Raw genomic sequence first — 18,036 nt, 5'->3', positions numbered from 1 at the left:
GTTCACACACACACACACACACACACACACACACACACACACACACACTCATCCCAGACCCTCTAAATTAAATCCTCTAGGGAAGGAGTCTGGAATCTGTATTTTTATAATGTGCTTCCCAGGTGATTCTTATTCTGTACCCAGCCTAGCATCAGTCGAGGCCTGCATACGGGGCTATTCTTCCAGATAGTAATACACACACAGAACATTTTAGAAATAATTTAATTCTAATTCTAGGCATTCCTAAAGTTTTTCCTTTTGAAAGAAATCGCCATTATGTAGTATACAAAATCTTGACTTTAGCCAATGGGAAAAAATGTGAGCAACTTTCCTTAAGAAATAAAATAATCTTTATTGTTTTAGAAGCAATGTTGAGCAAACAGACAGGCAAATATCTAAAGAGAGATACCATACATCAACCAGTGGTTTAGACATTTAAGGGAAAAATACGGAAAGTATTTACATGGACCAGTTTCCTTATACAAATGCTAAAACATGAAAAACATGCAAAGCCATATAGAGTATTACCATCAAGGTATAAACCCATTACAACAAATAAAACTACTTCAGAAGGTACAAAGAACAAGTGGAAATAACAGTGTAAACAGCAGTATACAAACTGGCCCATGTAAAATACAAAAATATTCACTGAAGTCAGATCTTCTATAAAACAGTGCTTATTAGTGCTTTTAATATGAATCTGATACATAATCTAAATGTAGAAACTTTTAGAAACATTAACAGCATTAAGCCAATGCCACCCACTTGTGCTTCCAATTTTTTTTAAAGCTGCTTTGTTTTGACTCATGAGAAATATCTAAGGCCTCCATTCTCATATAAGTTCTCTCTTATATTCTTATAAGGTTAACAATTTTACGCTAAAACACAATTTAAATAAAAAATAATTTTTAAAAGTCATATTTATATTTAGTCTTTAAGAAATGTTTTAAGCTAGCAATGCAGCTTAATGTAGTTCTAAGAGAGGGGTTAGTCAAGAATCTGATTCTGAGCCAGTAAAATTTTCAGGCTAAACAGAAAGCAAATTTAAGTGAGAGAAAATATTTACCACTATATATTTTACCAGAATATAATTCAAAAGACAGTCATGGACATACACATGCTAGCATGCAATTGCCTGTGTCTGTGTATGTATATTATAGATGAATTTAATATCAATATTTTGGAACCCAGATATTTTCTCATGTTCTAGTGAACGGGAGGCACATAATCCCCCCCAATAAAAACAAAACAAGAAAACACAGAAACTTTACATATATGGCTGCATATTAACAACTTTCAAATATTTGCTCAGCCATTCCAATACAAGAAAAGATCTCCTAGAAGCAGCAAGAGATACATGATGTGTTACCTGTCAAGCTGAAATGTTTTGCTTTCTCATATAAACATTAGGTGGTGCAGGGCAAGTGGACAATTGGTACATCTCTCAGAGCACAAATATGACTACAAAGTATGTGAATTAATTATGATTCTACCATAATCAACAATAACAATGTAAGTTTTGATTAGCACAGAACCATTTAAATGTAAAAGCCAAATTAGTAAATGCTGTAGCAATCAATGCAAGCTGGAAACAAAGAACAACTTTCTAATGGACTAAGAGAAGACCAAGACTTTTTAGGTTAGATGCAAGTTATTTTATGTTTAAGTGCACTCCTTTATCTAGGTTCTAGGACATACTGTCATTTCCTCTTTAAGAAAAAGAAAAGAACAAAACACATTACCACCAACAAGGAATACTGGAAGGCTAGAGAGAAAATCCGCATTAATTTCATTACCGCATGTGGAGGCCAACTTACGGGTACAAAGGACTAATACCCTCATTTGGCACTGTCTAGCAATTATCTCTAAAGCACCTAAAAAATGGATTGAAATGCCCAGTTGGAATAGTCTTGTGTCTTGCAATTTAAAAGACTGAAATATCCAATTTTTTAAAAAAGGATTAAACAATAAGGTTAACACCTATTCTAAAATTTAGAAAGCTTTTGTATTTTTTGCTATTACAGCCACATTAAATACAAATGTATTCAAAAAGCATTAGAAAAGCATTCATTGCTAAGAACATAATACTAGGCCCTGTTCAAATCTACTAGCATATCTCTTATAGGTCAAATATGCAGCAATGCCAAAGTAGCTAAGTTAATCTGCAAAGAAAATCACCCCCCCAAAATTTAAAAATGCAAAAGGAGCAAGTACAAATCCACTATAGAATGTGTTTTCCCAACTCAACTACATTCAGGGGAAAGAAATTTCTTTTGAAAAATTGTTTTCCCTAAACTGTACAAGGGGTCTTCAAAAAGTTCATGGAAAGATTTCTATTATCTCTTAATTCCATTTTTCTATGAACTTTTTGAAGTACTCTCATATATTACCAGGCAGAATATCTAAAGCAAATATACTAAAATACTAATTCAAGACAGTAAAATAGAACCTATAATCCAAGTGAGTTTGCACATGTCTTTTGCAGTAGAAATGACAGTTTTAAATTCCTTGGTTGGGGAAACCAAATCATATGACTAACTTGTAGTTTATAGTTTTGGGGAAGTTTTAAGTTCGAAATCCCCCATACCACCCATTTAAGAGCAGGACTGTAACTAAATATACCTTAAATTGAAAAATGTTGCATGTTGGAATTTGTACTTGCTTTATTATTTTGTAACAGAGATCACATATGGATTAGTGTTACAGAGTCTGATATCCAGCATAACTCTTTCTTCTGCCAATTAGGTAAGCAATCACTATAACGATAATCAAGCCTGAAAGACCAGCACCAACTATAATTGGTACTAGAATGGTGTCATCATCCAGCGAACACTCCTGGGCTGTAGGTGAGAAAAAGTGTGTAACAAATAATGAGTACAATCAAAAAAGAATGTCTGAAAGTAAAAGATGTTGATTCAAAAGTCAGAAATGCTCTTATAAGATCAACTTCAAGTAACTAAGACAGGTATATTTTTATAAAACTACGGAAAATTATTTTCTGTTCTAGAACTAAAATCCTAAAACTTATTTGTCCTTTCACTTATGTTTGTGTGTGTACATATAGGTATTCACATATGAATATCTATATAATTATTTCTATCTATGAATAAGCACACACTGTTTGTATTATACAGTATATATACACCCATATGTGTATTTGTGTGTTTGTTTATATTCCAAGTCCTTCCCAAAATAGGAGTATTACTGTACCAGAATTGAAGAGAGCTAATTTAGCCCATTTCTACATTGCCAGATTAGCTTCTCAGTGATAGAGTGAATGTCTTTGGGGAAACTGGGAACAGATCAGGAAAGTACCATGGGATTTGAACAGCCAGGCTGGCTCTGGAGCTCCTCTAGAATAGGGGTCAGCGAACTACAACCCATGAGCCAAATCTGGCCCAAGAGTTAAAAATGGCTTTTACATTTTTAAATGGTTGGGGAGAAAAAGAAAAACAATATTTTGTAAGAGTTATGTGGAATCCAAATTTCAGTATCCATAAATAAAGTTTTATTGGAACACAGTCACACTCATCTGTTGATGTATTGCCTATGGTTGTGCTCATGCTACAACAGCAGAGCTAAATAGCAGTGACAGAAACAATATGGCCCCAAAGCCTAAAACATTTACTCTCTAGTAGACCTTTACAGAAAAAGTTTGCAGATCCCTGACTTAGAATATACAATTTTAGTGGCTGTAAAAGTCAAGAAGCTAGAACCTCTTACTAATTTGAGTGTATTTACTACATTTCTTATCAATGTAGTGAGGGCTGGCAGGCCATGGGGGGTATTTTTTCTATTTCTAGAGAACAGTCTGATCCAGTAAAATCCAATCAACACTCTTCTAACACAGTTCTATTTCCTCCCTCTATATAGTCAAGTGTTCCCTGTATGTTGTAACTACAGGTGCCCACAGCTAAGAAACTAGTTCTACAAATAGATTATACATTCAATATCAGTATTAAATGCTGTATACCCCTTTGGATGACATTTTTAATTCCATGTACATAAAAACCAAAGTTTCAAATTAGAGAAAGAGCACAGTTCATCTCTATTACAGCTGACTAGATAAATAGGCTTGAACTGATATTCACATTACAAATGATTTTAAATTCTTAACACAAATCTGGACCTAAATTTAGGGTAATAATGTACTGGAGCTAGATAAAGACTCCAAAATAAAGCTACTAAAAGACCAAAATAATTGAAGTACATAAGCAAAACCAACAAAAGGGAAAATGAATTCTTGAAAATATTTTTAAAATGTGATTAACCTCTCTACTTCCAAGAACAGTAGGGTGAAGAGCCCGATTTATTCTCACCTAACCGAGTCAGACTAGGTATTCAGCACCACTGCAAAAGCAGCTGAATGGCTCACAGCATATTCACTTTTAAACACAGCTTCCACATTTCCTTCTAAACTGTAGAATTAATTGTTAAAAAGGATGTGGATGACTGGAATAGCTCTGCTCAGCAGAGCTGAGATCCATAAACCCCCAATTTTAAGTAATTGGCTTAAGAGTTCAAGTCGATTAAGGAATTTTATGTACTTTTTTTCCTTCATGTAAATTTTAATCTTATAATGCCAAATACATCCTTTCATATGAATACATTATAACAAGCCCTTCACACAAGGGTTTCATTAAAACTCTGAGATACCATCAGCCCTGAGATCTTCAAAAAGCTTCATTCACACTAGCAAATGCTATGAAAACTATCCAGATCATTTTGGCTTGTAAAAACAGTTCACAATATTTGAGGCTTTGCTACCACTTTTTAGCTTTTGTCCTAACGAAATCAGACCAAACTGCCTTCATTCAGGTATGACAATGTTTCCAGTGAGAAGATGGCCCCAAGGAGGCAGACACAAGATGCTCAAAGCTGCTGCTCCCTAGTGCCATCCTAGCCATAAACTAAAAGCTACAGGAAGCACCTACACCTTAAATAAAGCTCAGTTAAAGCTTCTATCAGTTTTTAGCTTTAAGAACTTTGCTGCAACTGGTTTCCAGGCCACAAAAACATCTTGTTGGAGCAAAATAATGAGCCAAATATAGAGTTACACAACTCGCTCAAGGCTATGAGGACTCTACAACAGAGTCAAGAGGTGAACTCATATTTCTCTATATCAACATTAAGATTTCCGTGACTCTAAGGAAAAGCCACCTATCAATCAACATAAGAACATAAATTATTAATAAAGTTTGCTTGATTCTTACCTGTGGAATACTTTCCTTCCATCACATTGAAAGGCTGAACCCTTAGATCAAAGGTATTTATCTGAAATGTTCCAGACACTGAAACAGTCTGCTCTTTATTGCACATATAAGAACTTCCCAGGGGGGCATCCCAGTAGCTAAGATTATTATTTGCAATGCTGAAAACTTTAAAGAAAAGAAACAGGTTAGCAACTTCTTATCCTATCAGCATCAAAAAAAGGGACAGTCCTCAGGGATTTTCAGTGAAGTATGGGCGCTTGGGGGACAGTCTACCCACAAAAAGCAATTCTTACCATCACTAGGTTCCCTTATTTTTCTGCAGATGTTTCTAAACATCTATAAATAGCCTAAACATCACTCATATCCTTAACTATTATCCACCGTACTTTGAAAAGATGGAATACTGCAAAAGACAGAACACCATAGTTCTAAGTTACTGATTTTAAGTTGTGGTCAAGGTACACTTTTTACAAAGCATCTTCTGTTCCATTAAATAAAGCACTATTTAGTAACAAGACAATTATGGTTTCTATTCCTTCAGTGTGTCCCACACTCTTTTCCCCCAGGCCAATGCTTTGCTTACCAGAGCCATTAACCAAATACATGCTGACATTCACTTCCTTCAGATAGAATCGGTTTTCATTTTTCTGTTCAAAAAAGAGTTTCCAGTTAATGAACATATCACAACCATCTGCAGGTACAGTTAATATCTACAGAAGAAAAGCAATCTAATAATATTACACAGAAGAAGAAACCATGGATTAGACCTGAGCCAGTACAATAAATGGCAACTAAGCAAAAGAGAACTCAAAATGTGAGAGAAACTCTTTTCGTCTATATTTAATTTCCAACTTTTGGACCACAGGGGTAGTCATGTGGTTCTTGGATACTCGATGATTCATCTCCTCAATTTTATTCCTCCTGTCACTTGATGAGCCCTCACCACCTCTAGCCTGGATCATGATAGCTTCTTTACTGAGCTCCCTGCCTTTCAGCCCCTCCAACTCTAATCTTTCATTTTTACTGCTATTATCTTTTTGAAGCACTCATCTGATCAGCCAGTCATTCTAATTATTTGAGTGCTTGATAATACAAGGTAACATGTCGAAGTGCTCCAGGGAGCTAGCAAAATGAACTAGACTTGGATCCTGCCCTCACTGTGTTTGCAATTGGCCAGGAAAGATAAAATAAATCACCATATTACAAAAAAGAAAATGAAAAGTTATGAAAATTAATAGGAGAGAAATTGCTTTCAACTGGAGAGGAACAAAAGTAATGCCAGCTTAGGGATGGGGCATTTGAATTGGGTAGGATTCTGTTAGAAACCAGTGGAAAAAGGGTACTCAAGATGGCAACAGCATGAGTAAAGGTAGTCAGAATACAAGCAGAACCATGACTACACTAGCATTTGAGAACTTAGTAAGTGCCAAGCACAGTTCTTAAAACTTCCCATATGAGGCTTCAAAGAATAATTACAATATCCCTATGCAACAGGTGCTGTCGTAATCCCCATTTTGAGATGGAGTAATCGAAGCACAGAGATGTTAACTAACTTCCCCCAAGGCTATATGGTTAGTAGTCTGTGAGCTGGGATTTAAGCCCAGGAAGTCTAGCTGCAGAGGTGATGGTTACTACTATGTTCTCCTGCCTCACGATTGTGCACAGGGGACAGGGTGTGGGAAGTGTAAGGTTCATGAAAAGGGAGTGAAGGAAACAAAGGCTGGAAATGCAGGCTACACTGCATGGGGGAAAAGGGATTTGAACTACCTACCATGGACTTTAGATGTTACCTTGAGGGCAAAACAGAACCACTGAAGGTGTTTGAGGAAGAGCTGTGCTTTAGGAAGATTAAGCTAATGTGGAAGAACATTGGGGGCAATGAGAAAGAGGAGAGACTACACAGCAGGCTGTTTGAACAGGCCAGGCAAGAGGCAATACCGCTGGAACCAGAGAAAAGGCAGTGGGGAATGAAATCGAAGGGACAGACTCAAGAGCCATTTCAGAAGGAAGCATAAAGGAGGACTTCATGAGCTCATCATGCCACTCCTCTGCTTAAGCTATGTCTTGGCTTGGCATTCAAGGCTCTCTGCAATTTGTCCCAACTACCTTTCCATACTTTCACTAAACATACCACATGCCTCATTCTCCCAGCTGGTATTGATTATGTTCCTTTATCCAGAGATAACTTGCACTTTTCCGCTTACTCCCCCTATTTCCACACGCACAAATCTGACCCATCCTTGAAGGCCCAGATCAAATGCCATCTCTTCCATTAAACATTCCTGACTCTCCTCCAGCCAGAATCAACCTCTCCCTCCTCTATTCTCCCACAGCACTTTGTATTAACCTCTAGTCTGGTACTCAGCCCACTGTGTACATACCTTCCACAGTACTCTATTGTCCCACAGAATCAAGTTCAAAAGCCTTAGCATGGCATTTAGGCCTTCCACAAAAATGGTAATTATTTGTGTATTTCTATCTTTACCACTAAACTGTGGGCACCTTAAGAATACAGGCTTTCAAACGGAAAGGACACTCTTGGGGGGAGGGGAGAGAGGCAGGAGGGAGGGAGGTGTCGGTGATGGGCCATAATAATCATATACATTGTATATTGACAAAATAAAAATTTAACGAAAAAAAAAAAAAAAAAGAATACAGGCTTTCTTCTTTGTATCCCACCATAGCAGCCTGCACATAACTCACTTGAATTCTATACATTCTCCTAAGGAGCATCTAACACGACAGAATTGAAGGTGATATGGGCCCCACTGAACTCTGGTGACATTGCAGGTGTTTTTTGATTTTTCAAAGTGACTGTAGCATGGTTAAAGTGTCACTATTTTACATTACATTTTAAAATAGTTTGCCCGGCAAATTAAATATTATAATTATTAAATATTAAACATTTCCCATGAGAATCAGAAGAAACCATGTTCCTTTTAGGAGCTTACCACAGCTAGAAAGATCAAACTCAATCACTCAAAAGGGAATGAACCTAAAATATTACCTTCCTCATTCTTATTGATCATAACCCCTATAAGATAACTTTAAAAGAGAATGTGTCTGGGGAGGCCTGCTCTTACCATATTGAAGTGGACAAGTTTAATTAGACATTTTTAATAGTAATTTTCTGGTTATATGTGTATTATATCAGAGGAATTATTTGAATGCTGCAAAAAGGAAGATTTTTGTAAACCTTTCTAAAACAATTGCCTAACATAATTCTCAATTACTCAGCATATATTCTGGAGAGAAAAAAGGATTTAGACTCAACCGAGTTCAGATATGAAATAACAACAAATCTACTTTTAATATATTGGTTTTTATCCAATTATTCAATAGCTCTTACTCTGAGAATTGTTGGTGGGTCAACATTTTCCCTCACCTATAGCTATCCCCTTTTCCCCACTCTCATTTGCCACAGCACACACACACACACACATATACCCTCTCACAAAAAATTATGGGGATAATAATTGCTTCTGAGAAGGCAGAAATAAAGGTCCCCAATGATTAATTTATACGAGCAAAAAGTAGAACAGGGATGCTTAACCTGAAACCTTCTGTTTAGGGATCAGCTCTTGATACAAGCGTGAATAACAACAAAAACCCAAATGCCACCATATAAATTATTCTGATTTAATGGATTAATACATGTACTTACACAGAGCCTTGTACACAGTAAGTACCCAATAAATGTTAGCTATCACTATTACTGACACTATTACAAATACCATAGCCTCCAAAAGGCTTAAAATATTATAACAGACAAATATGAGAGTTGTCTAACCAATAATAGAGAAAAATATTATCATGGAAATTACTTACATATGGATAGATTAGACAGATTTTTGATGTGTGTTAATTCTTGTTCCTACCCTAGAGACTATATAATGGCAGAATGGCCACTCTTGGTGAACATTAATACAAGAGTCTGGTCCATAGATCACCGAGAAGACTCTGAGGGATGAACAGGGATCAATGGACTACAATTTATAATTAAGTATTGTTGAAATGGAAAATAAAGCTAAATATCCCACACATACACACACACACAACTATTTAGACTTTCAAACATGTTTCTAAGAGAATGAACCTAATTTTGGAAAAATTTGTTACTCACCACAGCAAAGACAAAGTCAAGATACTTAATGATGCTGCTATTCAGCCTCAGCAGAGCAGTTTGAGGGTGGCAGCTGCCAGTGAAGTCAGTTGAATTGGGGTTGATGTTAATAACCGAAGCAACCTTTAGGGGAAGAAGGGGGGCAGGGGTACCGATTAACTATAAAAGTTGACAGCAGCGCCTTACACTCTAATAAGACCAACTTCAGTGTAGAACAAAAAAATGCTTTGTGTGGATACTTAAATTCATGGTGTCTTACTTTCAAACAAAGTTGGCATGGGCCCTCAAGCTATGACTCAGACGACGTAAAAAAAAAAAACCAACAAGAGGGAAGCTTCCTCAGTAATGAGCCAAATGGAAACACACATTTTTATGGAGCTCAAGAGCCATCTGTCTAGTTTGTTTAAGTCACAGGATCCTGGAAAGGGGATTTGTTCATTGGCACTCCCTCTGTAGCCTCAGTGGAACACTGCAACTAGACGTGCCATCATGTACTTGAGCATCCCTATACAATCGCAGTCATCAAACAGCTGGAGAAACACAGCTGCACTGTTCCCGTACACCGACCTACAGCGTGTTTCAGATGAAAGTGTGAAGGAGTTGTATTTTAAACTGACTGAAAGAAAGATTAACTGTTTGAACTCTGATCTACTGATGGTAAAAAGAATCTAACCCCAAAGAGTCCTTTAAACTGCTAGGTTTTCTGCTGGCCAAGACAACACCTTGAAAGCAACATTAATTCTTCACCATTATATTAACTCTAAACTAATCAAAACTCAACAAATCAACATCAAATATCCATTTAAAACTGAATCATTCTAGTAACAGTACTCTTGCACTGAAGGTAGTATTTGAAAGGAAATACAAAAAGGATGTATAGATAAAGACAAACAAGTATACCTTATCCTGAGTGACGTTCAGCTGCAGCCCCATGCTAGCCAGCAGACAAGTACCATTGCCATTACTAATTGAATAGGTTCCAACCTTTGGTTTTTCCTTCGGAGTGGGTGTTGTAGTAGGAGATGGCACAACGGTGTGAATGATGGGTGCCACTGTTGTTGAAGTTTTGTCTTTATCACACAGAAACTCTAAAACAAACAAAAAAGGACAAAATAAAGTTGACTTTTTCTTAACCATAAGGCCACAGAATAGCAAAATATTTCTTCCAATAGAAGTCGAAGAGGGTTACATTAGGGGAAGGGAATACCTTATTAATATATGAGGGTACTTCAAAAAGTTCATGGAAAAATAGAATTAAGATAATACCAATCTTTTCATGAACTGTTTGAAGAGCCCTCGTATTTTAAATTAAACGAGGCAGTGGTTCTCAAACTGCTGCTTTATATACAATCTCTATGGGTTACAACACAGCAGACAAACTCGGGACACATCCAAATGTTTTATCTACTCACACGTGGCTGCACACTAATCTTTTTCAGACCCTTAAACCCCTTTATTCCCAAAGAACTACACCTGCCTCTGACGTGAAATTCAGAGATTTAAGTTTGAAAATATTTCACCCCTACCTAGCCTGCCTTCTTCATTTCCACATAAAAGTTATAAGGAAGAATACAGTTTACTAAAAAAAGTTTAGTGATCATTAAAGGATTTAAATACAAATGAACCTTTCATATGCATTACCCCTATAGCAAATCATAGGCACTTCAGTGAATGAACTGATGAATATTACATTTCCATAAAGCCATATAAAAGTTACAAAATCAACTTAAAAAATTCAAGATTAGAACACAGAAATCTAATTTCTAAGCTGTGGTCTTGGAACTGATAACGAGCTGACGATCAAGCTATTTGAAGATCTGTTCAAACAAAGATTAGGTTTTGTCAGTTGAAAACATTATAGGTAAAGCCTTTTAAAACACCATTCCACAACATGTACATCATAAACTTTAAACTGCAAGTTTCAAAAAATAAGAATTGCTGTTATTTGTGGAAGCCACAAATAAGCCTTAATATATATATGCTTGCAGATAATGACTTCAATGAAAGCTACTTAGTATATCCTAATCTTAAATTAGGACCCAAGTACTATATAGAAATATATACTTTACGTACTTACCTTTTGTGCTCACTGTGCCATTTTGGACAAAAGCTTGCACAAGAACATCCCAATATTTTTGGACAACATCATTGTCTTCTAAAGTTGATATACTATTGCATCTAAAGATTTCATTCAATGGAATTCTGATTGCCACGGGGTTATTAACAGTAAGAATTCCTATAAAACAAGATCAACAATGGCTGTTTCCAAGAAGATAGGGGGAAAATGTAATATATTCATATAGGGTGTCTTCTCCTTCTCTTTGTCTGCCTCTACCTCATGCCCAAAGTGACGAAGGGTATGGCACATTCAAGGGAATGACAAATTCACAGTGGCTGAAACATAGGGAGTAAGGGGGAAGAAAAAATAGGGGTTAAGAAAGAAAGGCAAGTTGCAGATTAGCCACACTTTGAAGCATATTCTACAATCTAAGAACAATTTGGGCTTTCTTTGCTAGCAATGGAGGGCCAGCTTCAGTTTTTAAAGCAGGAAATAATACACATATAATTTACTTTAAGGAAGACACCAAATGTGTAGGGGATGGTCAGGTGAGAAAATGTTTAAGGGAAGCCATTTAAGAAGGAAATCAGTAAGAAAGCTGATGGCCTGGTTAAGGTGAAGGGGAGTGGGGAACGATGCCTAAACTAAGATGGTGAGCAGCAGTAGGAAGAGAACGAAGAGGCCAAACTGAAAACACCTATCTATCTAAGGGAGACTCAACAGAACTTAGTGATTATAAATAAAGAAGAAAGAGAGATGAATTAATCACGGACTTTATAATGAATACTTATTTTTGTGCTACTATCCCAAAATAAGTTATATTAACTCTAATGAGCTTGTGGAACCTCTTCATGGATGGAATTTAAGGACTATTCCATTTCAGGCATGAAAGCAGTAAGTTACAGCCTTTCTGTACAGAGTTTTTATCAGAATGCCTACAGTGAAACTTCAAGACTGTGATCACACTTATCCGCCCAAAGGCTTAGTATCTCTTGGAGAAGCAGCAAGAAAGGAAGGGTATTCAAGGTCCCTAATACAGGCTGCCTTCTGGGCCTCTCCATCATGTAGCAAGGCAGCCTTGGCACCCCCTAATGGCCAAAGGAATTTTTTTAAAGCAATCAACTAGAACATTTTCCCCCAAACTGTTTCTCACCATTAACAAAAATGACCAGATATATAAATTGGCTGTGTATAGCAAGGTCTCAAAAACAGATGAGTGAAAAAATATGTTGTAGACATATTGATTGGAGCTATACTATGAAACTATATAAGTTTTTTAAACTATGTATTGTTTATGAGCATGTACTTATGTAATAAAATATAAACACACAAACGGGAAGGCTATACCCCAAATTCGTGAGAGTGGTTGCCTCTCAGCAGCCAGGGAGGAAAATGAATTTAGGGTGTAAAGACAAAGGAAACCTCAAGTGTATCTGCTGTAAGGTTTCATTTCTTTAAACAAACAAACAAAAAAATTAAGCAAATATAAAAAATGGCATTTATTAATTCTGGGTAATGGGTACATGTGAGTCTGTTATATATTTTAATCATGAAAAAGTTTTTAAAAAAGAAAACAGCTTCAAAGTTACTTCAATTATCAGATGCCTAAAAATAAATTAGTATTTTGAAATACTGAATTATTTCAAAAACAATTATCAACAGTCCATTTCATGAAGCCATTTTAAATTCCAAATAATTTCAAATGTCTAATTATACAGAAGCTAGTAAAAAAAAAAAAAAGCAATCCTCCCCTTGTTTAAAATAAAAGTGGGGAGAAAGAAGGGTTAACATTTTAGAGTCCATTGTTTTTCTATCCAATTATGGCAGATTAAACCCCTCCTCCTTTTACTGCTGCCCCCTTGGTCCAGACATTTATTACATCATCCCTTGATTACTGCAACAGCCTCTTAAGCTGCCATCTCTGGCTGCAGTCTCCACACTTCCAAATTTATCCTGCAGAATATTCTTTATAAACTACTGTCTGTACTTTTGTTATATCATTCTCCTGCTTAAAAAACCTAAAATGATCCCCCAGTGCCTGCCCCATCAAGCTAAATGCCTTTCCTTGGCTTCCAAGGCTCCTATAATTTAGACCCACTGCACTTAGCCAACTTTATTTTCCTTCTGCTAAACACAGCCTCTATTTGAATCAGGCAGCTCTCCAATTACTGCTGCACATACTGTGCTTCCCCCTACTGGAAAAATCCTCTCAATATCCTTCACTTACTCAAATTCTACCATCAGTCAAGTTCCAGCTCACTCCTCTAATGCACACTTACCTCTCCTTTTTCTCTGCTCCTAATCAGGACCAATTGTGGGAACACTTTTAAATCCAGCACTCTTAATTAACCACGGGGATCCTCAGATGGGCTCAGGGACTATGAACCATATGCAAAATTTACTGTGTACTTTTTCTTTTTTGAGAGGTTGGGTCTAGAGCTTTCCTCACATTGTCAGAAAAGATTTATGAACCCTCTACTCCCTCACACAAAAACACAAACAACAACAAAAAAATCAAAGTGAGGTCAACATTTTCCTATTTTTCCATATAACTTGGGAACACAATTTAGCTCCCCAGAGGGGCAAATCTTATACCAGTTCTGAAAGACAATGCAGGGCACAGAGATAAATACATAAGATCACAATAACCACTTGCTTTAATTATCCTATCAAACTACAAGATTAATAGAAAGACAACTAGGACTTGATTTCCAAGTCTCAGTCTGAGTTACCACCCTAGTTATACATAAGCTTATTCACTTCTGGGTCTTTAAAATGTGATCTTTTGATATCCACAAGTCCAAATGAGTTAATAATCCCCAGATCTAGGCAACCAAAGCCCAAGTACCTGTGTTTCTGGGGTCAGAATGAAATACCATATGTGAGAAGAGTTAAGCTACTACAAACACCATGTCAACCCAATCTAAATGGAGTGGAAAGAAAGGAGAAAATTATGTCCATAACGAAATTAAAATCTCTACTATCTATGCTTTCAAAATATTTTATTACACATTTCAGTTCTGAGTATCATAAGAATGGCCTAATCGCCAATGCCTTCACAAGTTCATTTTCACCTGCAATTGTCTCAAAATAGCAGCAAATGTTGACTTTAGTTATTTTACCTTTAATTAATCATCATTTACTTTTCAGTCAAAATTCTATCTAAATAATAAAAAGATTTGAAGATGAGGCATTTCTTCTCCTGTCAGATTACTGAACTTGTACACATTTAAATAGTTAATAGTAAAAGATTTTCTCATTCACTCAACTTCTGTTTAGTGTCCACTATTGAATGAAATAAATAATAGTTAAGTGTATGAATTCTGTAGCTCAACGGACTTTGGTTCAAGCACCAGCTCACCCACTTATTAGATTGTGTGACCTTAAGAAAGTCATTTAATCCCATCAAGCCCCATTCCCTTTACCTGTAAAACTGAGATAATATCTACGTCTCAGGGTTGCTATTGAGCATTAAGTGAGATGCTGCAGGTAACATACTTAGGGTACTACCTGGTACAGAGTAAAGCACTCAAGCAATGACAGCAAATATCATCACTGTATCAAACACTGTGCTACACATGGGGTCAGAGCAGGGTTGTGGGGGGTGGGCAGGTACAGAGACTTGAAGTTTCCATTCTAGTTAGGAAGACAGACATAATGATGATTTTTAAATTGTTTACATTTTTTATTATCAATAAAAAGAGAACATAACACAAATTCAGTTCATAAGGTTACCTTTATCTTGAGCATCAGGAAATATTGTGTTATCCCTAGTGTTGTAGGAAAACGAGATGCTGGCAATTGAATAATTGGACACCTCCTTGGTAAAGTTCACAGTCCAGGAAAAACCAGATCCAAACTGTACCTCTATTTTGGGACCATTCTGGTCATCCCCACAAATGCTTCCATTATATGTCACAGTGCCAAGGTCTGAAATGGTTACAGTTTTCTAAAAGAAAAAGAAGTTTGGGGGTGAGGAACAAAGAGGCAGTAATGAGCACCAAGCACTTATGCAGGGCATGTCACTTCAGTCTAAATCACACGTTCCCCATGGCCAGGCTGTCCTTTGCCTGGTCTGCAGGGTAAACCAGTCTCAGATTCTTCAGCTATACAGCAGCCCTCTGGTACAAATTCATGTGTGTCTAAAAGGAAAAGGAAAACTGGCCTGAACTATTCTGCTGATTTTTTAGGTTGTATAGCAGGAAGGACCTTAAGAAAAAGAAGGCGGCAAAAGGATTAAGAGGAGACCTAAAAAAGATTGTATATAGCAAGCTATTTAAAAAAAAAGGGGGGGGGGCACACTTTGATGTTAGTACATTCTAAACACAGTATAGAAGTAGTCAGACTTGAATACACATAATCTTCAGATTATTTGCCCTTAACCAACTCCAAAAAAACTCCAAAGAACCAATTAGAAAAAATATTTATTCCAACACTAAACAGAATACCTTCAAGTGTATATGTTAAAAAAAAACCCAGAGTTTGTTTAGACAGTTAACATGAAATCTTATTTGCATACATGCATCTAAAGGATAAAAAAGAATCAAAACTAAATCCCTACTATAAAAATTAAAGAAAAATTAAAATATTTACTTACATAAGTTTTGTTGGTAGTTTCATAATGTATTGTGAATTTCATCTGCCATTTTGCATAAAGGCAAGTGGCATTTTCTGAATTTGTCAAATTAAGTTCCAATGCGTAAGACCGGATAGCTCCTGAATTTATTAAAAAAAATAAGATTTTAAAATTATACCACAAAAACACATATAAAATAAAAAAAAAGCTCTATCCACTATTGAAGTTCAACCAGCTCTAAAATGAAAGTATTTTTAATATATATGGTATCCTGGTGATTGTTTTTCTTTGAATTTTTAATGGAATCCTATTGATAAAGTTAGCATTATCCCTTCTCAAAAGAATGGATATGAGACCAGAATGCTTAGGTAATGGCACGGATGCTTGCCTTCTGCCTCCTAATAATCATTTATACATTCATCTGCACCTTGCTAGTTTTGTTTTAGGAAATTATAATCTGCCTGTTACAACTGTTTTGTGAGGTAAATGAGGTAAGGGGAAGCCTAGAAGTGGTGTTAAACTCCTGCTTCTCTCAAACCAGCTGGTGAAACTCTCTCTGCAGAAATAATGATAGATCTGATGTTGTACGGTTTTGTTGCTTTAAATCCAGTTGTAAGCTACATGACCACACAGATGTCTTCCCAAACTATTTTACTCTGATGTGATCAGATGTGGGATAGCTCTTTCTAAGCACGTATATCATGTAACCAAAGAAGCAGAGTTGCAAAGGGCTGTTAAATCCATAAGAAAAGGGTTGATTTTTATAAATGCAAAGTTGATCACTTTGTTTCACTTCAAAATCCAACTGATAAGAAAGTTGATGCATCTTTTGACATGGACTTAAAGGTACTTTCTAAATTCTCAACCTGCTACCTCTTTAGGCAGAGAAATCTTACAAAGGCAGAAAAGCTTTGGGACTTTTCAGCTAACTTGACCTCCAACACTTAAACATAGAAACACTACCTATTAAACTGAAGAGTCCAAGGACTCAAAAATACGCATTCAGCGGGGGGGGAAACATGCCAGCAAACCACCAGCAACATAAATAATGGGCAACTATCTAAGGATTTGCTCCACTGTCTCACACATTACCCACAGATTAAGCTGTTTCCTGTTAAGATAGCTGCATACCCTTTAGTGATATCTGGGCAATCCAGTGTCATCTACAGGTAGGGACATGCTATAAATTGTGGAGAAAAAAGTCCTAAGAGGAATACCAAGAAGGCGTGCCTCAGCAACACCTTTCAAGTTGTACACAAAAGCCTATCGTCATGCTCTAGAGACCTGGCTGTCTCAGCAAGCCCGAATATTATGGTAAAGCTTGTGGTTACAGACAGTGACTAAATGCATTGGTCAAGCCTCAAAAAGACCTTGTGAGGCCTAAGTAGGTTTTATGATCATTCTTTTCCAAGTACAATATGGAATGGAGCTGTCATACTGATCCAAGGCTACTCTGCAGTAGTGCTAAGAACTCCAACTTACATTTTTTTCTAACCAACTGGAGGTTTGCTTTATATAGGCTGTCTCTCTTGGTCTTGTTTAAAGTCTCTAGATTTAGCATATTCTTCTCCTTATATTCAAAGCATTAAAAACTATTAAAAATAACTAAGAAAAGCCTCACATGTATTAATCATTTTCTTTCCAAAGATATTAGAATAACAGGAAGAAAACCACGTAAAATAGCTAATAGGATCAATGTGTCCCAAGGTGGGAGAACTGAAGCTTTATGAAGAAGGCACAGATTGTGGTTCAAATTTATTATAAACAAATTAATTTACCCACAAACACACACACACACACACGCACACACAAAAAAAGAAACCGGGGGGTGTGGGGTGGGGAAGAAGATATAACAACTATACTTTTTTTGTAGTTGTTACAACAAACAAACGGAAAGGACATTCTTGGGGGGGAGGGGAGAGAGGGAGGAGGGCGGGAAGTGTCGGTGGTGGGCCATAATAATCATATACATTGTATATTGACAAAATAAAAAATTAAAAAAAAAAAAAAAAAAAAAAAAAAAAAAAAAAAAAAAAAAAAAAAGAAAAAAAGAAATTCAAGAGTC

At 36.4% G+C, this 18,036-nt stretch overlaps 1 protein-coding gene across 3 annotated transcripts in view; it reads right to left on the bottom strand.

Annotated features, from left to right (window-relative positions):
- LAMP2 (lysosomal-associated membrane protein 2) overlaps positions 1-18,036 on the bottom strand; it is a 39,550-nt gene that overhangs the window by 12,225 nt on the left and 9,289 nt on the right. For 2 of the 3 annotated variants that reach the window (XM_008587364.1, XM_008587363.1), the window contains exons 2-8: positions 15,993-16,111; positions 15,131-15,344; positions 11,414-11,572; positions 10,237-10,424; positions 9,337-9,459; positions 5,797-5,860; positions 5,214-5,378 (exon numbers count right to left, since the gene is read on the bottom strand). In XM_008587364.1, coding sequence (XP_008585586.1) covers positions 5,214-5,378; positions 5,797-5,860; positions 9,337-9,459; positions 10,237-10,424; positions 11,414-11,572; positions 15,131-15,344; positions 15,993-16,111 — 1,032 coding nt within the window. Of the gene's footprint in view, positions 1-327; positions 2,841-5,213; positions 5,379-5,796; positions 5,861-9,336; positions 9,460-10,236; positions 10,425-11,413; positions 11,573-15,130; positions 15,345-15,992; positions 16,112-18,036 lie in introns of those variants that run through there. The other variant, XM_008587365.1, reaches the window with a different exon arrangement.

The sequence above is a fragment of the Galeopterus variegatus genome, unplaced genomic scaffold (genome assembly GCF_000696425.1).
Source record: "Galeopterus variegatus unplaced genomic scaffold, G_variegatus-3.0.2 Scaffold4351, whole genome shotgun sequence".
NCBI lineage: Eukaryota > Metazoa > Chordata > Mammalia > Dermoptera > Cynocephalidae > Galeopterus > Galeopterus variegatus.
This window is presented reverse-complemented; position numbering and strand designations above follow the sequence as displayed.